General features: G+C 41.0%; 1 protein-coding gene across 3 annotated transcripts in view; it reads right to left on the bottom strand.

The window, feature by feature from the left end:
- Positions 1 to 17,828: 17,828 nt before the first annotated feature.
- The window catches only part of kcnma1a (potassium large conductance calcium-activated channel, subfamily M, alpha member 1a), a 692,064-nt gene continuing 686,570 nt past the window's right edge, over positions 17,829 to 23,322 (bottom strand). The window contains exons 30-31 of one of the 3 annotated variants that reach the window (XM_067972546.1): positions 19,771 to 19,904; positions 17,829 to 19,654 (exon numbers count right to left, since the gene is read on the bottom strand). In XM_067972546.1, coding sequence (XP_067828647.1) covers positions 19,598 to 19,654; positions 19,771 to 19,904 — 191 coding nt within the window. In that variant the 3' untranslated portion in view covers positions 17,829 to 19,597. The other 2 variants (XM_067972547.1, XM_067972543.1) reach the window with 2 other exon arrangements.

Genomic DNA, 23,322 nt, shown 5'->3' with positions numbered 1-23,322 from the left:
TAATACACAAGTATATGTTATGGTGGTATAAGCAATCTTGAGTTGGTTTTGGACTCGTTCCATTGATGCTGTCTTGAGTCCACATTCAAGTCCAAAGCCACTGAGATATCACATATGATTCAGTAATGCACCTTGATGATTCATTATTTCACATATAACACGTCAAATATCGTATATATTAAGGGCCTGGTGACTGTGAGTTATTACAGTTCTTTCATGTCTAACACCACAGTTGAAACACTTTGCTTATTCTGTGGGCTCTTAGCTCCTGATAATACCTGAAAATGCTCTTTACGTGACTTTTCAGAACATGGGAGAGCCTTATCGCTACAATATCACAAGTGTGAAGAATTATTTTTAGTGTAATACCAAATGATCGTACAGTTTGGGGGATTTAGAAAACACTGGAGTCTGGCCGATGAGTTGCTCCAGCACTTTAGCAGCTCTGATGAGTCTGTGACCACTTTTACCTACACAATTATTATTACCAATTCCACCTGCACAATAAATATTTTTAGAAAATGTGATTTCTTTTCAGGATTTGTCACTGTCCTTCCTTAACTTCCACGATAGTAAGTTAAGGCAGCATAAGTGATAAATGACTGGTGGTTACATTGCAACAAAAGTGCCAAACAAAGTCTCTCTGATGCTTTTACTATAATTGTGCATGGTTAGCAAATTTGGAGCATTTTCTCCACTGCAGTAAATGTACATTATTTTGAGGGCTGGCTTCAAGGTAATATGAATGAATTAATGGCTTGTTGTTTTAAAAAAAACAGGTTACACAAGGAAGCAGCTAATGGGTATAATAGTTAATAAAACATCAGATGAATGACATCAGAATATTAAAATTTTATTATTTACTTCTAATTTACATCGAGCCCACCATGTATCCACCCACCATGTATCCACCCACCATGTATCCACCCACCATGTATCCACCCACCAATGATGAATACAATAGATACCATCAGTGCCATTCTGCAGCTGGGCAGTAGAGGGTGTATTTACCAGTTTTCTGGCTCCCACAGGAAACTTCCTCAATGACTCCATCAGGAGATCAGGGATCTCACTTTGTGGAGAAACCCAAGTGTGAAATTGAGTCCAATGCTCCTTTGCACATCTTGTTAATGAGTTGATATTCTGAGGCATTATCCCATCAGCTCTATTTTTGGGTATTTAGAACTTTATGTTCAGTATCCAATATCAAGTATGGTTAAAAGGCCACGAGTTGTTACTTCAGTGCAAAATGTTTGCTTGTAAACTGTCCCCATCTCCAGACCACCTCACTGCCACCCAGCTGATCAAAACTATCTCTTCCCCCAATTATCACTTCCCCAAGAATCTCTCCCCAGTATCTCCTGCCCCACCATCTCTTTCCCCCACCAACTCTACCCCCACCATCTCATCGAGTCTACAGGACGGAAACAAGCTATTCGGCCCAACTGGTCTATGCCAGTGTTTATGCTGCACCCCTCCTCCCAACCCTCTTCATCAAATCCCATCAGCATTACCTTCTATTCCTTTCTCCCTCGTGTGTTTATCTAGCTTCCCCTTAAATGCAACTATATTATTTGTCTCAACTACTCCATGTGGTGTGTGGGTTGTGTAACCTGTTTTTTTTAAAACAACAAGCCATTAATTCATTCATATTACCTTGAAGCCAGCCCTCAAAATAATGTACATTTATGCAGTGGAGAAAATGTTCCAAGTTCTTACCACTCTTTGGGTAAAGAAGTTTCTCCTGAATTCCCTATTGGATTTATTAGTGACTATTTTATATTGATGTCTTCTAGTTTTGGACTCCTCCACAAGTGGGAAAATTTTCTCTTCGTCTATCCTATTAAACCCTTTCATTACCTTAAAGAGCACTATCGGGTCACCCCTAAGCCTTCTCTTTTCTGGAGAAAAGAGCCCCAGCATGTATAGTCTTTCTTGATAAGTATATCCTCCCAATTCTATTATCATCCTTGTGAATCTTTTTTGCACCTTCTCCAATGCCTCTATATCCTTGCCACCATCTCTTTCCCCCCCCCACTATCTCTTTCCCCCCACACACCATCTCTTTCCCCCCCCCCACCATCTCTTTCCCCCCCCACCATCTCTTTCCCCCCACACACCATCTCTTTCCCCCCACACACCATCTCTTTCCCCCCCCACCATCTCTTTCCCCCCCCCCACCATCTCTTTCCCCCCACACACCATCTCTTTCCCCCCCCACCATCTCTTTCCCCCCACACACCATCTCTTTCCCCCCCCCCACCATCTCTTTCCCCCCCCCCACCATCTCTTTCCCCCCCCCCACCATCTCTTTCCCCCCACACACCATCTCTTTCCCCCCACACACCATCTCTTTCCCCCCCCACACCATCTCTTCCCCCCCACCATCTCTTCCCCCCCCACCATCTCTTTCCCCCCACACACCATCTCTTCCCCCCCCACCATCTCTTTCCCCCCACACACCATCTCTTTCCCCCCCACCATCTCTTTCCCCCCACACACCATCTCTTCCCCCCCGCCATCTCTTCCCCCCCCGCCATCTCTCCCCCCCCCGCCATCTCTTCCCCCCCCACACCATCTCTTCCCCCCCCACATCTCTTCCCCCCCCCCCACCATCTCTTCCCCCCCCACATCTCTTCCCCCCCCCCACCATCTCTTCCCCCCCACCATCTCTTTCCCCCCCCCACCATCTCTTTCCCCCCCCCACCATCTCTTTCCCCCCCCACCATCTCTTTCCCCCCCCCCACCATCTCTTTCCCCCCCCCCCACCATCTCTTCCCCCCCCCCACCATCTCTTTCCCCCCCCCCCACCATCTCTTTCCCCCCCCCCCACCATCTCTTTCCCCCCCCCCACCATCTCTTTCCCCCCCCCCACCATCTCTTTCCCCCCCCACCATCTCTTTCCCCCCCCACCATCTCTTTCCCCTCCCACCATCTCTTTTCCCCCCCCATCATCTCTTTCCCCCCCCCATCATCTCTTCCCCCCCCCACCATCTTGCCCCCACAAATTCATATTCTTTCGTTCTAAAGGTTAGATAAATTAGCTTTTTCAGATTTTCAGACAAAACAGACTTAGAACTATTACGCCTCATAACCTGAATTACCCACCCATAAGGCCAAATATAACACACACCATTTCTTATAATCTGAAGAAAGGCAGAAGCAAGATGAAGTTTGCTAATTGGGTGGTTGGGAGTAAAAATTGTGGGGGGAGAGATGGTGGGAAGAGATAATTGGGAGGAGAGATTGGTTGGTGGGGAGAGATAGTTGGGAGGAGAGATGGTGGGGAGAGATGATTGGTGGGTGGGGTGGGGTGGGGGGAGAGATGGAATCCTAGGCCTAACACTAACCCTCAGACAAAATAAGGCTTATCATCTTTCCATATAGTGTCCCTTTATGGCCAATAGTTTTGTTTTTATTTGTGTACTTGTCAGAAAGAAGTAGTAATGGAGAGATTCACTCGCTCTTTAAAATAGCCCGTCAAATGGACTCTGTGGGAGAGGGAGGGGAGACACAGAATGAGGCAGCAACTTAGTCTCAAACCAGATCCTTTTAGCTGATGTCATGTTCATGTCATAATTTGGAAATTATGTCATAATTTAGAAAGGACAGCCGCTATATTTATGGTAAAATAGGAGTAGGAAATTGGTCAACAAATTAACTGCATTTAATGACATTATATACGAACTTCGACTGAACAATCTTTAATTATTCATTTAAATTATAGTCCTGCAATCCAACTACTGACCATTCCACTTCATATTGGTTCAAAATACATGAGCCCCATTGACTGGCTGATTCTGGATTCTGGTTTGTGAAACTGATTAGAACATGGCAACTATTTCATTAAAGAAGGGTCACTACAGCTTCAGAAAAAAAACTCACCCATCTGGTTTGTTTACTAAAGAGGACATTAAACCAACATAGTCTTCCCTTGTCCTTTTCTCCAGCTTGCCATTCTTTCTGATTGAATTGCAAATGAAATTTCCCCATTTAAAATTCAGCAACAAAGTTTGAGTCTGTTACATTTCTAAGTTGCTGCCTCATTCTGAGAAAGGTATTGGCCCAGACATTGCGCTGAGTGGCGAACGAACGTCACCCGCTGCTCGTTAGTTAAAAACTCACCCACTAACTTCGCGGGGCTTCTGGGCGCCAACTTGCTTCAATGGTGAGCTGCAAAAAGCACAGCGTCCAATCCCAGGCTTCTGTCAGCTGTGAGAGCAGGGAAAGGATCGGTCTCTCCCCTCAACCAATCAGCTTGAAGCATCCTTGACCTGCTGTGCAGTCAGAACCAGGAAGTGAAAGCTATAACACTGAATTCAAATGTAAAATCAGTTAGAGGAAGTGAAATAAAAAGAGGGTAAGATTAAAAGACAGAGATAAACGAGACAAAGATAAAGTAAAAAAAAACTAAAATTTTAAATTTTTTTTGTTAAATGTCCAACAATGATATTGGGAGGAATGATGCTCTGCATTTTTTAAAGTTAATTTTCAGTTTGTTTTGCAGTCATTAATACTTACCACGCCATCAAAAGTTAGTTTAAACCTGATATAACACATCGTACCTAATTTCTGGAGAAATTAGTTAGTTTCCAGCTAGACAGGACAGCATGTTTGCCCTGGTCCATTCATTCCAGCCAGCTAGATCTTTTTATCGCGAAGCTTTCGGAGAAGCAGGGAATCAGGTAGAGCGATTTCCGCGTTTTACTGGGCGTGTGAGCTCATCCGAACTTGCTCTTTCATTTTCCCTGAAATAACGGTGAGCCCTGTTCAGCGCTCCGTTATTTTACGAGCAATTTCCAGGCCAGTGAGGTACCTCTCATGATCACATGATCATGAGTGGCCCAATGATGTGTTTTGACAGGATTTATGTAATTGTGTTGTGTCTTTGTCAAACGATTCTTTGTAAAGTGTCCCTTTAATACCATTCCATTAAACCTCCTGCTTGTAAGTAGAAACGTTTAAGATGTGTTTTGCTTGTTACCTCTAGACTGGACTATTCCAATGGTCTCCCGGACGGCCTCCCATCTTCCACCCTCCATAAACTTGATCTCACCCAAAACTCTGCTGCCCGTATCCTAAATCGCACCAAGTCCCGTTCTCCCATCACCCCTGCGCTCGCTGACCTACATTGTCTCCTGGTCCGGGAACGCCTTGATTTTAAAATTCTCATCCTTGTTTTCAAATCCCTCCATGGCTTCGCCCCTCCCTATCTCTGTAACCTCCTTCAGCCCTACAACCCTCCGAGATCTCTGCGCTCCTCCAATTCTGGACTCTTGCGCATCCTCGATTTTAATCGTTCCACCATTGGCGGCCGTGCTTTCAGTCGCCTAGGCCCTAATCTCTGGAATTCTCTCCCTAAACCTCTCCGCCTCTCTACCTCTCTCTCCTCCTTTAAGACGCTTGTTAAAACCTATCTCTTTGACCAAGCTTTTGGTCACCTGTCCTAATATCTGCTTATGTGGCTTGGTGATAAATTTTGTTTTAACAACACTCCTGTGAAAGCGCCTTGGGACATTTTCTGACTTTAAAGGCACTATGTAAAGGAAAGTTTTTGTTGTTGATAAAATTGAAACTTCTCTTGTCTTTTGGCGAATAGTTCTGACAATAGACAAGTTTGTTGAAAGTGAAGAACCGTGTTGCCTTTGAGCAAGATCCATTCAGGATTTTAACAGAGTTCACCACTTTTTATGTAATGTCTGAGTTTGAAAGGGATACTGGTAAACATAATGGTTTGTTCAGTATGTTGGTTCTGGAACTTGAGAATTGTGTCTATGTCTTTTGTCAGGGTGAGCTCTCTTAGTCATTGTGTGTATCGAATTCTATCCTATAATATTTATATAACCGGGGGAAGAGGGAATTGGCATAGGAAAAAATGCAGGGAGTGAAATTCCTCTTTTAATGAAAAAGAGGCAAATACTTATTTGGCTCCTTGATTAACAACCCAGCAACAAAATTGCGTTCAGAAATCGCACATTTCAAAGCTTCATATTCTGATGATTTAGTTAGCTGGTCATCAATTTTGGGAAAATGGGCTAGCTTACATTTTTTTGTTAAAAGAACGGTTTCACCCCATAGCTATTTTTCCATTCCATACAATCATACAGCAGTTCTGCTGATTTTTAAAATACTTTGGTTTGAATAGAGCTATCGCTGAGAGAACTGACTGGGAGGAGTTAGGAGCCCGACAGTGAGTGAGAGAGCTGTGTAGAGATACTGGACAGCTTCAGTGATCTTGTAATTTTAACTGTGTGAATTAATTTAGCTCCCTCACAATGTTAAGCTTACTTCCATTTCTAAGACAGTTCCCTCCATGATGCTATCAGCAGTCATGTTTAAACAAAAGGATGGGAAAGTTAAACATAATGGATCAGAAATTGCTGGGAAGTCATGCCATTAAAATAACATATTAACAACGCTCGCCATTATTAATTTGTCACTCATTCATATGCAAATTAGATAGATTTCTTTAAGAAAATAACATTTTGGGATACAGTATATGAGTAATTTGAGACATGACATGTGATAAGTGTAGCATGCTTGGGAGGAAAACGGTGACTTTGGACCTATAAACTGGGCGACATGGACATGTTGGGCCGAAGGGCCTGTTTCCATGTTGTAAACTTCTATGATTCTATGGTTCCCAAAGCTCTCCACCATTGGCGTTTTCCTTGTGTCACTTCTGGGTCTGTTGTAGACTAATTGATAAAGATTGATTGCTATGATTAGTCAATGATTCCATTATCATTATATTATACGACCACCAAGATGGTAGAAGACAAACTAGATGGACTTTGGTCTTTTATCATCTAGCAATTACTATGGTCCTATGAAAGCAGTGCAGTGACGTACCCACTGGGTGTTCCTGATCATGATAGATGGGGCCATTGGTTCTATACTTCATGGGTTAAGAATATATGTACATTTTGCACACCTACCCTGCCATTCACCCATTAATTTCTCAAGGACCAATACAGCAATTCCCAAACACAAACGGGTTACAATGTCCTCTTCTTCTGCTTGTTCTTTTTACTTTTTTTCTTACATTTCCTTTCTGTCGCTTTTCTCTCTCTCTCTCTCTCTTGTTCCACCATCTTTCTTTCTCTCTCTTTATTCCTCTTTCTGTCTCTATATTTTAATTGACTCAGATTCACCATATTTCCTTCTTTGTCTTTCGTGCTGTTCCTTTCTTTATCCTTTTCTTTCATTGGTCAGGGAGATAAGTCATTGGGCATGATATTCATGAGGTCCTAGATGTGACATTGACATGGCTGCACCGTTATCAGATTGACATTCCAGCAATTTGTGGCGTAAATATAGTACGATGTCAATGGTGAGCTAAAAAGTCCAATTAACACTGTTCACCGCGAGATCCACCATTGCAGCAATTTCTGGCCCAATCTCTTAAACCTTTTGACTTCTCAAGAGCACTACTGTTGACTGATGGTGAAACTGTTCTTTGCTAATTTTCTCCCCTGTCCTGATGGGGTTGAGTCTTTACTGCTGTTATGGTTCAATGGAATCAGGTGAATTCCAGTCCCCTGCCCAAGTGCCCATTGTTCACATGTTTGTCTTGATAGTTGAGTCTAATTAACATCCATATACACAAACTTCCAGCAGATATTGCTGGATAGTGATTGGGAATGGGAACCCTAGCTGATATTCCATTACTTAACCCAGGGACACCGAGGACAACTGCATTGTCTTTCCTGTCCCCTCACCCTGCCATAGCAAACCCAGCACAGATGCTGCAACCTTTGTGGTCAGGAGAAGATGTCTGATTCTCTGTTTCAAAGGCCAGGAGTTTGCACACAATGACAGGTAAGTCCATATAAACAACTTTTGAAGTGTGGTCCATGTTGTGCACTAATGCAGCAGTGCAGAGTATGGTGCCATAAATAACAAAAAAGATAAATGACCAGTTAATCTGTCTCGGTGGTGTTGGTTGAGGGATGAATGTTTGCCAGGATACCAAGAAGGACTTGCATTTATATAGCGCCTTTCACAACCTCAGGACGTCCCAAAACACTTTACAACCAATGAAGTACTTTTTAAGTGTAGTCATTGTTGTAATGTAGGAAACGCAGCAGCCAATTTGCGCACAGCAAGGTCCCCCAAACAGCAACGTGACCAGGACCAGAATGATGTTGGATGAGGGATAAATATTGGCCAGGACACCAGGGAGAACTCCCGTGCTTTTCGAATAGTCCCACGGGATCTTTTACGTTCACCTGAGAGGGCAGATAGGGGTTCAGTTTAACATCTCATCCGAAAGACGGCACCTCCAACAGTGCAGCGCTCCCTCAGTACTGCACTGGAGTTTCAGCCTGGATTATGTGCTCAAATCTCCGGGGTGGGACTTGAACCCACAGCCTTCTGACTCAGAGGGGAGAGTGCTACCAACTGAGGCACAGCTGCCACAGGCAAACTCCTTGCTTTTCAAATATGGCCACAGGACCTTTTGTGCCCACCTGAACAGATGGCTGAGGTTTCAGTTCACTATCTCATCTGAAAGGAGACATTTCTCACAATGCGGTTCCAACACCCAGCCTTCTGGCTCAGGTGAGAGTGCTACCACTGAGCCAAGCTGACACATAGCTAGGCAGTGCTTCTATTATTCAATTGGTAAGGTTGCGGTTAAGTATTTTAGAACCCAAAAGTTGCATTCTTTGGATTGTACTTCCTTGGTTGAAACTCAAGCAAGGAACTGCTTCTTTCCGATTTCTTAGTATTTATGGGCATCATAAATTCAGTAATATTCCCTTTGTGGCTGAAGTTTAGAGCATCTGGCTATGCTCTGGTCAATCTGAGTGAGCTGGAATTGGCTTAGTGAATCCCTAAAGCTCACAAGTTTCTTTACAATAATTGTTGGAAACAAACATTAAAAAGAACATCTTTTTGGATGAAATAACCGCAGCAGTTGAAATAAAGTACAATATCTCTAGAATTTCCAACCGGGTATATTAAAAAAATCCCAGGAAAGAAATGTTCTAACTTTAATTGTTAGATTGTTATCAACACAGTTATAGGCTTAAAGGTACAGTGTCTGCCACATCTTCATGCATTTAAACTGACACTTCAAACATCTATTTCATACTTTTTGTACAGTTCCATCATAATCTGTCAGCAGCTGCTGGTGAAAGAGACATTTAATATGATAAAACTGAGTATCATGCATGTATGAATGAACAAACTAATGAATGGATAAAATAGTGAAAGCTTTACAGCTTGGAAGGCATTTAACCATGCTACTGTTCCATTTATCATCTTAATTTTTTTAGTGCTGTTCATTTTATCTGACTGGTTAACATCATACTGACACACAGAGATATTGAAACATTTGTTGGAGCATCTAAAGCCTACAGTTGACAGTACAGTGGGAGAGTTGTGTGCTTTCTTCTGCTGATGGATTGAGCGCAACCGGGCCTTGATTGCGTAGCAACTTCATGCAGTCTAAAGCATCGGCAAAACTCTGATACTCTGTGTCAGTTCCTGGAATTAGATGCGAGACATTAGCAATCTTAAGTTTGCATGAATCGGAAATCTGCCCAGATTCAAAGAAAGACCATCACAATGTGTTCACATTCATTCATCAGTCAACTGTCAGCTTTCAAAAGTACTTTTTTTTTACAGGCATTGTTTATTACTTTTCATAGTTAAAGCACAAATGTGAAAACAACATATCAAAGTCGTTCTAGTTATTTTCATCCCCTTCTCTCCTAGAGACATTGACTTTTTCTAGGTTACATTCCCTTTGATATCTCATCCAAGCAGTCATTGTTCATGAGCCTAGGCAGTGAGTGTTTGCAGGCTATTTGTGGGGATATCAGAGCTGAGCTCGATCTTAACCAAATGTCCATTATATGCACATCCTTCAGACGAAAGCTCTTTGGATAGCAATCAGGGTGGGGACCCTGGATTAATTGATTTTTAAAAATTAAATAGCATTTTTTTGCATTCCAAATGAGTCACATCAATGTTCTGATGACATGTTGTTTTCTTACGAAACACTTTATTATTCTGTTTCTTCTGATTCAAAAATGACAAAACACTATGAATTTAAGAATGTATAAATGGGAAAACAAGAAACTCATAAAAATATAGTATGAGAGTCATTTTCCAAAATCAATTCTTCAGTGTTTGTTTATTGGCGTGTATAGTTGTAGCTAACAACAACTGGCATTTATAAAACATCTTTAACAAAGTAATACATCCCAAGGCACTTCACAGGAGCATTATTAGACAAAATTTGACACCAAGCCACATAAGGAAGTAATAGGACAGGTGGTCAAAGAGGTAAGTTTTAAGGAGCATCTTAAAGGAGGTAGAAAAGCTGAGAGGTTTATAAGGAGAGAATTTGAGAGCTTAGGCTCTAGGCAGCTGAAGGCATGGCCGCCAATGATGCGATGAAGGAAATAAGGAATGCACAAGAGGACAGAATTGGAGGAACGCAGAGTTCATGGAGGATTTTAGGACTGGAAGAGGCTGTGTGTTCAAACTAACCTTCCACCAATTGTTGACTTGCTGTAGATGTTGATACATTTATTGCTCTAACAATTCTGGGTTGGTTCAGGACAAACTCAAAAGAAGACCAGATCTGTGCCATTCAGCTTCACAAACAGAACCGAGTAACTTTATTGTACTGCCACCTATTCACACAATAATATTGACTGTCTCAAAACCTCCAGTAACTCTCTTTGTTGCTCTGCTAGGCTAAACTAACAAAAAAATTGTCAGAAATGAATTGAAGTAAGCTGAAATTGTCCTTATACAAGTTAGTGGTAGAATTAGTATTTAGTTACATGGTCATATCTGTGTCACTTCTTAGGTCACATGGAATAATCCCATCACATGGGACAATGAGACTTGTATGAAATTAAAAAAATATAGTCAGGATCTTTCAATAATAGAAATTTTAGTCGGAAATATTATCTAATTTCAACCACAATTATCTACATATGACTAAAATATTTGAAAACCAATATAAAATTGAACATCTGTTAATTTTAGTTAAACAACTAAGACCATAGTAACATAAACTTGTTTGCAGAAACATTTTAGAAATTACTAAATCTAAAACTAGAGGGCATAGTCTCAGAATAAGAGGTCACCCGTTTAAGATGGAAATGAGGAGGAATTTCTTCTCCCAGAGGGTCGTGAATCCTTGGACTTCTTTAACCCAAAAAGCTGTGGAGGCTGAGTCATTGAATACATTCAAGGCTGAGTTAGACAAATTTTTGATCAACAAGGGAGTCAAAGGATATGGGGAAAGTGGAGTTGAGGTAAAAATCAGATCAGCCATGATCTCGTTAAGTGGCGGAGCAGGCTTGAGGGGTCGAGTGGTCTACTATCTCTCATGGTCTTATGGTCTAAAACTATGAAAATATTATTTCTGCTCCACTGCACAGCATCAAGTGTGAGTACTCTGCTCAGGACATCCAAAGTTTGTAACACTCAGTATGAATCTTCAAAGCCTGAATGGCTTTGACACTTATAATTGTTTTTATAATATTGTTTCAACCTCTTCAGGATGAGCATATAATCTAGACTGACACTCTGGTACAGTGCTGTCCTTTGGATGATACATTTATCTGAGGTTCTATCTGTCTGCTCTGGTGGTTCAGGTGGATGTTAAAGATTCCATGCCCTTATTCGAAGAAAATTGGAGAGTTGTCCCAGTGTCTTGACCAACATTCCTCCCTCGACAAACACCACCAAAACCAGATTAACTGGTCATTGTTCTCAGTGCTGTGTGCACATTTGCTTACCTAATAACAGTTGTTACCGTTCAAAGCAATTCATTGCATGTGACAAGTTTTGAGACCTTTCCAAGGAACGTGATTAAGTGCTGCATAAAAGCAAGTCTTTCTTTCCTATCCACAAAAGTCATCTGGTCTCAAATGAACTGTTCCTTGTTAAATTTGATAGTCTCGGCAGACCTTGAACTTGGCCTGATTTAAATTAATCTTTCCTAAACTATTGTGCAATTCCATTCATTTCTTTATGTTCACTTGGTGGAATTTATAAAAAATTAGAGCAGCATGTTGCCGGATGTTTTTCCCACAAAAAATCTGTATGAAATTAAATTATTTTTGATATTCTGTTTGAATAAAATATGTGATAATCTCCTTTGGTGAGGAGGCCTGTTTAGTGAAAGAAAATGCTGCCAAATCAATCACATTTGACTTGGCCCTTTAAATAATTGCTTCCTTATTACCTTTAATAAAATTTTCAGCCAAAAAAATAAAAATTAGAAAACAACCATGAAAGAAGAACCAAACTGTCAACTGGTTTGCTCTTGATTCAGAATTTTAATCAAAATGCACAGGAAAATAATGATATTTTAATATATATATCAATCGGCCCTGTGAGGGAAATACCACATTGGTTTGGAATATTGGATGATGCTAGCACTAATAAAGTGGTATTGACCTGTGCTGAAACTGCTGCAGCTTTGCTCACTGGCATCTGAATTTTAATGGTTAAATTTTAATATTAGGAGTCAATTGTCCTGATAACTCACTGCTGGCGTCAAACGGATTAAAAGTGACATTTAAAAAGTTGCAAGGCATGGTCTGTTCTGTAACTTTTTTAAACTGGTTCCTGGAGGTGGTCTCCCATTTCTTGCCTAAATGCGATTCTGGTCACTTCACACCAGATTACATGGCACTGTGTTGATGAGAAGCTAAAACTGCGTCACATCACTCAAACTTTGCAGTATCTGACCTAGATGTAAGCTTGATGATTTAACTTGCTCCTTGAAGTTTCTGGACAAATCCTCGGTTTTGTATTGTATGCATATAATTCTTCTCAATTCCAAAACTGACCCCTCACTTTATTTCCTGATATTATATATTATACAGGTTTTGCACCATTCAGACATTGCACTATGAACTCTAATATCATACACTTTTCTTATTGCTAAAGAAAAATCTAGTTGCTATAGAAACCATGTTAAACATGTTTTATAACACATCTTTGCTATATCATGATTTTGGGTGCTTTGAAACATATTGCATTGTGGAGAGACTCTGATGTACTATGTTAAATAATGTTTTCTAAAGACTGACATTTCAGCAATGTTTAGTAATTCAAGTGAGAAAATGTATTAAGTTTCGAATGGGTCAGATGTTCTGGCTAACGGAGATTTTAGTACATCGGAAAAATGACTTTGGTCAGGGGTTAATACTGCTTAAAGGTAATACTTTGTCAACAGGGTTCACTCCATTGCATCAAAAATAGTTCTCCTTGATTGATGGCCTGTCAGGCATAATGCGAGAGGAGAGTAAAAATCTGTCACACAACCATGTGTCAAAGGTAGTGTGGTTGTGATGATGGCGATCACTTTAATGGTCCCCTGTGGTATGTGCATCCTACACCTATCCACAGATTCTACATCTGTAGCAGCAAGTTATATTCACAGTGTTTGCAGTAACAATGCCTGTAGTACTTTAAAAATAAACTGCATTGACACATTTTTCAGTAACACTGAAATTCAGCTTCACAGGCCGACAATTGAGGATATAATCAAAGTCAGTGCTATTTATTTAAACTAGGGGCCATTGTAAGCAGTGTAGATGAAAACATAAAATTACAAAGGGATATTGATAGATTAGGTGAATGGGCAAAATTGTGGCAAATGGAATTCAATGTAGACAAATGTGAGGTCATCCATTTTGGATCAAAAAAGGATAGAACAGGATACTTTCTAAATGGTAAAAAGTTAAAAACTGTGGATGTCCAAAGGGACTTAGGGGTTCAGGTACATAGATCATTGAAGTATCATGAACAGGTGCAGAAAATAATCAAGAGGGCTAATGGAATGCTGGCCTTTATATCTAGAGGACTAGAGTACAAGGGGGCAGAAGTTATGCTGCAGCTATACAAAACCCTGGTTAGACCCCACCTGGAGTACTGTGAGCAGTTCTGGGCACCGCACCTTCGGAAGGACATATTGGCCTTGGAGGAAGTGCAGCGTAGGTTTACTAGAATGATACCCGGACTTCAAGGGTTAAGTTACAAGGAGTGATTACACAAATTGGGGTTGTATTCTCTAGAGTTTAGAAGGTTAAGGGGTGATCTGATCGAAGTTTATAAGATATTAAGGGGAACAGATAGGGTGAATAGAGAGAAACTATTTCCGCTGGTTGGGGATTCTAGGAGTAGGGGGCACAGTCTAAAAATTAGAGCCAGACCTTTCAGGAGCGAGATTAGAAAACATTTCTACACAAAGGGTGGTAGAAGTTTGGAACTCTCTTCCGCAAACGGCAATTGATACTAGCTCAATTGCTAAATTTAAATGTGAGATAGATAGCTTTTTGGCAACCAAAGGTATTAGGGGATATGGGCCAAAGGCAGGTATATGGAGCTAGATCACAGATCAGCCATGATCTTATCGAATGGCGGAGCAGGCATGAGGAGCTGAATGGCCTACTCCTGTTCCTATGTTCCATAAATATAAGATAGTCACCAATAAATCCAATAGGGAATTCAGGAGAAGCTTCTTTTCGCAAAGAATGGTAAGAATATGTGGAATGCACTACCACAAGGAGTAGTTGAGGTGATTGGCATAGATTCATTTAAGGGGAAGCTAGATAAGCATATGAAGGAGAAAAGAATAGGATATACTGATAGGGTTAGATAAAGAGGGGTGGGAGGAGGCTTGTGTGGAGCATAAATGGCGGCATAGACCAGTTGGGCCGAATGGCCTCTTTCTATGCTGTAGATTCTACGTAATATGATTCCCCATTAACACTTTTATGCAGTCATTTTGTCATTTCAATTGAAATGCAATCAGCTATTGTTGGAACCTTAGTGAGATGGTGCTTGTTTTGTGTTCTTGTGTTCTTATAATCTCCACTTTCTCCTCTGTGCAGATCTCTTGCACAACGTCCTCCAGCTTTGAGGTGGAATAGTCAAGGTCACAGACTTCTCTGCAACTGCCACCTGGCTAAAATGCCACTTTCAGTCTAGCTGGGCCGGAGGAATGATTCATATGTGTGAGAAATTCTTTCCTTTGCTCAGATGAAGCATCTCCCTTCTGCATTTCACCCATTCATCAGCCCAGCCACAAGCTGATGAAACTCAGTTGAGTGACATAGGTTTTTTCAATTCCCTTTTTTTTTTCTCATGTGAAGCTTGATGAGACGACTGCGATATTGAAAGGTTGTAAATTGTCTGGGTCTGTTTCAGGGATTAAATGTAATTTGATATTTGATGTCCATGAAATAAAATGGTAATGTGACGACAGTATTGTATAATCATGGACATGATTCCATAGTTGCTGGCAGTTCTATGATATCTTGCCCAGATGCCCATTCTTCTTACAATCATAGAATGTCGCAGGACAAAAAGAGGCCATTTGACTCACCAGGTCTGCCAGTGCTTTTCTCCATGTGATCCACCTAGGGAATCCCATTCTCCTGCATGCTTTATGTCCAAGCAACTATCTAATTCCCTTCTAAAGGAATTTGTAGAAGCTTGGGGCAGAGAGAAATCCATGTGTAAAGACTTTTTCCTAATTTTTTTTGTGATTATTAGGAAAAGCATTAGGATACCAAACACTAGTAATACACACAGATCACATTTAGGTGAATATAATTATTTTTGCACTGCAGGTGTATTGACCTCAAAATTCCTTAGGGCATGATTGTGGCATTTACTCTGTGATCTACAGCGCTTGCTCTGCCAGAGTTGGTGAGGTCAGTAGGAGGGGACTTAATTTGCCTGAGACAGGTGGACGCAAGCACCAGTGCCTGCCTGTCACATGAAGCCAGAAAATCTGGCACCTGCCGGCTGTTGGGAGGGTGACATATGGGAGGCCCATGCCTCCTCCCCCTTCAGGCCCCAGCCATGTCCCCTCTGCCCCCTGTGTGAGGCGTTGATTAGGTTTTTTCCCCAATGGGGCCTACTTTTACTCATCCGGTTGAGATGCATCATCTCACTTGACATACCAGCCTCCAGAGTTATGCTGGGTCCCAACTGGCCAGGTATTGAAAATTTCCACCTATGGCTTCACTCCCCACCCTTAACAATATTCGCATTGTAAGGGGTGGGTATGTCAGATAATCCCAGAAACAGAAGAGACCGGGTGCAAGTGGTCCCTGCTGTTTTCCGATGGGTTCCATCGATCTACTGGGATTATGACCAGCAGAGCCCTCAGATTTTCAGAGCCATTGTGCCCAGGGAGTTTTCTTGTTAAGGTGTTGGATAATGAGACAGCAGGAATGGAATCTTTGGCAGTTCAGTAGGAGGTAACAGCAATGTAAGTGAAGACATATTTGTTGAGGGCATGGTAACGATGTAGGAAGGACCATCCGTGCAATGAAAGAGATACTTAGGATCAGGTCTTCTCAATGGGAGTCAGGTGAACAGCCCTTAGCAGTGGTTAAAGGCGCATCAGAAGCTACATCTTCAGCTTCCTGCATCTTCCCCAGATAATCTTTTTGCTGCTGTTCACTACCTTCCCCCTGTTGGTGCTCCATATTGAAACCTGCTTGGATAGCGAAATTGTATAGCATGTGGCAGACCATGAGGATATGGGAGACTTTGGCTGGGCCGTATTGTAGAATGCCCCCTGATCAATGTAGGTATTTGAATCTCTGCTTCAACATGCCAACGGTGTGTTTGATGATGACTCTTGCAGCGCATGCTGGTCATTTTATCTGTGCTGAACAGGTTAACTTGGCTGTTGTAAAGCTTATCCTGAACCTGGGTCTCTAGCCCCTGACTGTGTGCTTCATTTCTCGGTCCGATACTGGGACATGATGGGATTGCTTGAATCTTAAGGCATCATGGCTGGGAAGCCAACATTCACCTGCACAATCATGTGAAGATGATCGTAGACAAGTTACATGTTGATGGAGTGACTGTCTTTGTGGTTCATGAATCCACAGTTATTGTATACAGGAGCTTGTAGACAATCAATAACATCTTCAGCTTGAGGGCATCCTGCAGTTTGAAAAAGATGCAGTGCCCTCTCATGCAATTGCTGGTTGTCCGCAGGGAAACTTATTAGCTCCAGCAACCAACAAATCAGTTGGTTTGCACTATGCACTGCAGATTGACTTATGTTGTTGATGTTTGATGTGGCAGCTTGGAATGAGTTTGAACCCTTAAAGTTTGAATACTGTGGTGACCTTGACAGTACTGTGCCTGTCCTCAGGTTTGTCTGCAGCTCAGATTGCAACAAATCTGTCCTTGGTGAATCGTGGCCTATGCATGCAATTTTTCCTTAGAAATGGATGACTCAAAACCTGTGCCCCGTTCCCTGTTCAGCCACTGAAATGACTAAAAAGAGAACACAATTAGTGGAAAAAAATTGGAGAGCATACATGAAACTTGCAGACTGTCCCTTTAAGTAGTTTTGTATTCAAAGGCACAGCCTAGCAACTCTATATTCCCAATTTATAGGGATGAAATTACAAAGGGGTATACATTATAAAGGCCGGGAAATAGTGTTGAAGTCTGCGTGATGTCAGCTCCACCTTAATATCCTATTGTAATGAATTCTGGCAAAAATCTGATTGGATAGGGACGTTCACCATATTATGGGTGGAGATTTCTGCCCACATTAGTGCTCTGTTACATCTCGATTGCATTATTTATGGGGAAGAAATCTATTGGAAATCTCCCCTAATGAGCTTTTCGATGCCCATGTGCATTTTTCTGATTTTTTTTTCTTCTTGTGATGAAAAGGGAAGAATCCATCGCCTTCTAGTTACAGCATAGTATTCTGAGTAAGTTATTCTTTCAAATGTAAAATTAAAATGCCTCATTATCCATTGTTAGTGTTCTGAAAGGAGCCCACAAGATTTCTTCATTGGACACAAATACAACAATTTTAATCTGAGAAAAAATACAAAATGAAACCATGTACAATATATGTACAAACTCTTTTGTACAAGACAAAATATTATCACCAGATATCATATATGACAGAGCCAGGTAGATCAAGTCTGAGCACCATCATATTATCTCCTCTAATTTTCTAGCAAAAAATAAATAAAAATAATTGCAAACCAAAAATAAGAATTAAAAAGGAAACATGACTTCCTGCAATTATTCTCTTTCTTCACAGCAAGATTGTGGTGAAGAGGTGAGAGCAAAGAGAACAACAGGGAGTTAAGAAACCAAACTTGATAGAAATAAAATTGCGCAAATGCATAACAGAAAACATGCTAAAAAAATTATGAAAATGTACATTTTTCAGTAAGTATAGTAAAGTTAGCTTTTTTTTTGTTGTCGTTTAATCATCCGCTGAATTCCCAGACTCTGGCATCATGAAAGAGTCAAACTGAATGGAAGGTGCTGAAGCGCAAATCCTTAAAACAGGCTAGCAAGTTCTCCTTGTTAACAATCCAATTAATATTAATATATTTTATTCACAATTGTTTCACTCTACTTCCTACAAAATGTAACAACAAAGTAATCACAATTCAAAAATCACTCCAGAACAAAGCATTATTTGGTTGCAGTACGGGCGTGTTCAGTGCTGCAGCAGGAGAACAGACATTAAAGCTGAGATAGTTTTAGCTAAAATTGGAGTCTATAACTGACGGAATTGACACAGCAGGGTGTTCAGAAACAATAAGGTTGCCTGCCATGTATATTTTCCTATCCCAGTGATGTGAGTTTACAGTAAGTCCAGTCCAGCTCTCTTTTGACATTGCTTGTTCCTCTTTCATTTGACCTTGCGTTGCTGAACAAAAGTAGATGTCAAGATGGCCTTCTGCACTGCGAGGGAGGTTGGGAGGTTGGGGGGGTCACACCAAGAGTCAAAGATTGAACTCTTTGGATCAATAAGTGCTGCTTGGAACTATGTAATAGGCCCAAATGGTGTGCAGGCTTGCTTCAGTCAGACAACTCTGCATAAATGTTTTCTACCTCACCGAGTTAACGTTAATGTCACTTTATCCTCCCAGGATATACTGCATAGTATGATCTACAGCCTCTGTGATATGTATTAACTACTTTGAGGTGCCTCAAAATTCTCATTTCAAAACAGTTTAAAAACGGAGAAAATGGACACTGATTGTAGAAAAATAGCACTTAGCTTGAAATGTTCTCTTTCCCCTAAAGACCTTGTGGGTCGAGCGCTTTTACATTTCATCAAAGCAGAGAAAAAGAATTCAGAAATGGAAAACTAAAAAAATGGCAGTGTTGAAATGTTGAACAACCTTTAATACAGAACTTGGTCTATGCCCTACCTGAACACAAGGACAGATAACAGCTTATATTCTGATAGCGCTCACATGCTAGTCATCAGGCAACAATGGAAGCCTCATTTGCCACTGCTAGAAGTATACTGGTTTTATTATTTTGTTGATTGAGGGATTGTGTACATTTAACTAATAAACAATTTTTTGTGACCTTCATCCTCCAAAGGAGGAAAAAAAGGGGAACAAAATACAAGTCTGGTCACAAAAGTAAGGAGAGAGAAGCTACAAAGTAGGAGACAACAAAGTATTGTATTTATAAAATAAAAACGTTCTAAACATAAATGGCCATAATATTCAGTCTGTGTCGATTGTCTTCAAGTCATCAGTAAAACCATCCATTAAAACCTGTGATTCCATGCTGGACGAGCAGATAATTTTCAAGGGCAGATTATTACTTCTTCTTGGTGGTGTAGCATCCATGACCCTTCACCTGTCTGTAACAGAGCACGGTAAGATCCATGGAGCATCAAAGCCAGCATCCTGTCGAAGTCTTAAAGTCTCTCTCTCTCTCAGACTAGAGTTCATACAAGTATCAACATTCATCTTCGACCTCTCTGATGGGTGGGATCAAACTGCTGGTAGATTTGTACTGATTGATTTGATTAGCCATGTGAGTGCTCATTGGTTTTATCTGAATGTTCCTAGGGAAGGTGTTATCAGTTTCATCTGTAAACCATTTCTTTTCTGCAAACGGCAAGGAAGTACCGACAGAAGAGAGAGAGAAAAAGGAGGAAAAAGAGAAAGAAACATTGTGGTTAGTCTTGTGGGCTGGGGAAAAAAAAATGTTAACGCTGTTGCATGTTTGACAGATTGTAAAATTGGAATTCATGACATGTTACCTCCTCCACCGTGATACTGACTGATTAAGTGGTTTAAATTATTCCCTGTGACAGAATGATAAAGTTACAATCTGTTCTGACATGATCTACAGGTTGCCAGCATTCTGCAGTGTCCATCCACATTCATCTTCACGTCAAACAGGCATTTTTTTTTGTAATTCAATGGAACTTTTAAAGTAATCAGAACACCTGAATTATTGATAGCGTTTTATGTAGAGGGCTCCCAGTGGACTGGAGTTAGAGAGAAAAAAAAGTGCTTCTTCCAGGCTTAGAAAACAGACTCCCCTAAACTGGTTCAATTGCTTTGAAACTATAGGAATACGACACAGAGGTATTGTAAATGTAAAATGTAAAATAAAATCAAAGCAACAAAAAAATGACTACATTTCGCCATGACAGCTGTTGCGAAAACCAATAACAGTATCATGTCTTGTTTGATATTGTGAGATCGTTCAATTTTTCAGGCAATTTTTTTTCTCCTCATTTTGCTCCTTCTGCCTCTATGTGTTCTGTTGTAGCAGGCCTAATGGGACAGTATAGATTTAGAGACTTCTCCAGACCTACTGTCAGGGTTGCTCCATGTCTTGCGCATCAGAAAGCACTATTCAACAAGTGAGTGAGACAGACTACGTCTATGTCAGCTGTTTCCTACCTTAGAGATGGAATACTTTGCTATTCCACAGTGTGTCATTTGCTGCTCTAGTTAATAGCCTGGCTGATCTCTGATGAGATTCACTCAACCGAGGCAAGCAAGCTGAAGTGACAGGCCACTCTAGGACTTGGACACATGACTTTCTGGCTGGGAGCCAAGTATTCAACCATTTGGGCTCCTGGACAATTGTGCACAGACATTTGTAAAACATCCAAGTCTATCACAAAAGGAGAATGCTGCATTTGTAGGATTAAACCTTTAGATAGGTGTAGAAAAATCCTTCAAAGATTAGGCAATAGAACTCAGGAGCTACATAGGGAGTAATTTTAACCTAACCTGCCTAGCAGTAACAGGGCAGGTTCGGGTCGGATGCCTATTTTATGCCAGGCCCGAATATATACTCGATTGACCTCAGTGCAGAGTTAAAATCAGGTGGGGCGTAAATCGGGTGTCCAACTCAAACCAACTCCATTCTCACCGGACGGGTTAGGGTTAAAAAGACCCCCTTCATATTTGACCACAATACATATAATCAATGGTTTGGCATGGGATGATCCCGTTTCAAAGAGGTACAGTCTCAAATATGTGCTGTCTTTTAAGTCTGCAGTTTTATACGCAGTTTGTCGTGTTAGAGCTGGACTCTTATTATCTTTAAAACTGAAGATTTCACTAGTTTGCCACCAAACATTGTTGTCTGTAAAGCAGTGCTTGGCTAGCTTGCAATATCGTAAAGTCTGACATGTCAGTAAACCTTTTCCACCTCCAGCAGTATGTTGACACTTTCCCTTCAAGCACCTTATTATTGAAAGGCCATGTTCTACAACTTAGGTATATGCCCTTTCGAGAGAAATAAAGCAATTATAATGTTTTTATGAATCCAAATCCTATGAAAGGTTACATAGCCCAGGTATAGAGTGCCATGACATTATTCTTATAGGCTTAGATCTAGACATACCTTCTTAGCTAGCACAAGCTATCAATGTAGTATTGATGTTCTGCCAATAGTCACTAGCAGATTTAATCAATACTGTGTAATTTTTACAAAGCATGAAAAAGACACGGGAGGGAAGGACAAACTAACAAATTTGTCACCACACTATTTATCTTTTATAGAGTATCAGACTCCTGGGAATCTGAATGGATTCTGTGTTTCAGAATCCAGGAAGATTGATGGAGGACATGATCCATGTATTAAAATGAAAAGAGGCAAAGGTGATTTAGATGTAAATTAGCTATTTTGACTTGATTTAGAGGTTAAAACAGAATTCCCTCCATCTACAGAATGGTGGTACAGGCTTCCAGAAAAATCAGTTAAAACTGAGACAACTAACTCATTGAGAAAGAATCTGGATAAATATCTAGTCAGGAATGGGATCTGTGATTACAGGTATTGGCTGAGATAATCATATATTCCATGGGCCACAATGTTACTGCATTGTATGGCAGGGCGCAAATAGAGAAAATCAGGCCAGGGTTGAACAGTGGAGATATAAGGATGGAAGCATATCATGGAGTTTTGGTTGATTATGTTTGGCCGTAGGTTTTCACCTGGAGCATTACCAACTAGGCTCAGTTGTTGGTACCTCACCTCTGAGGCAGGGGTTTGTGGGTTCAAGCCCCACATCAGTACCTGAGGACATAATCTAGGCTGACACTAGAGTGTTGTACTGAGGGAGTGCTGTGTTGTCAGCGATGCCATTATTCGGATGAGATGTTTTCTGCTTGTTCTGGTGGTTCAGGTGGATGTTAAAGACCCCATAGCACATTTAAAGAGGAGTAGAGTGTTCTACTGGTGTCTTGGCCTTCCTCAAATACCACCAAAAAAACAAATTAACAGGTCATTTATCTCATTTGCTGTTTGTGGAGATCTAATAGAGATGTTGAAAATTATGAGGTCTTGATAAAGTAAGTTGGGAAAGCCTATTTCCAGTGGTTGGTGAATCGGTAACTTGCGGCCATAATTTTAAGATCAGCAAGAGAACGAAGGGACACTTAGGAGAAATGCTGTACCAGAAATAATAGTGGAAGCAGCATTTATAATCGAGGGAAGTGGATAAATCTTTTAAAAAGTAACATTTTAAAGGGGATGGGGAAAAGGCAGAGGAATGGGACTGAGTGGATAGCTCTTTCAGGGAGCAGGCACAGATGTGATCGGCTCCATGGCCTCCTTCTGTGCTGCAACATTCTATGATTCTATGCTGTGCACAAATTGGCTGCAGTGTTTACCCACATAACAACAGCCACTGCACTTCAAAAAAAAAGGACAATTCATTGGATATGAAATGCTTTGGGAAGTCCTAAGAGATGGGATAAGGTGCTATATAAATGCAAGTTCTTGCTTTCTAACTTATAGAGTCGCTGGGGATATCTTTTAGGGTTCTCCCAATAGGCTGCCGTAACTTAAGTAGGAACTCCGTTTATGTGTGCATTTGGTGTTTCCACCGATGTTACGCCAAAGTTACAGCGTTCGATTGGCAGAACCCAGGAGGAAATTCCCAGTGATTGTCTTAAACTGGGGTCACCCATTAATGAAGCAGGGAGGTGAGGTTGGATGTTTGGATGTTTTTTTTCCCTCCCAGAGGCTGATGGACCTGTGAGATTAGTTTCCAGA

This window comes from Heptranchias perlo, chromosome 36 (assembly GCF_035084215.1).
Source record: "Heptranchias perlo isolate sHepPer1 chromosome 36, sHepPer1.hap1, whole genome shotgun sequence".
NCBI classification, from domain to species: domain Eukaryota; kingdom Metazoa; phylum Chordata; class Chondrichthyes; order Hexanchiformes; family Hexanchidae; genus Heptranchias; species Heptranchias perlo.
This window is presented reverse-complemented; position numbering and strand designations above follow the sequence as displayed.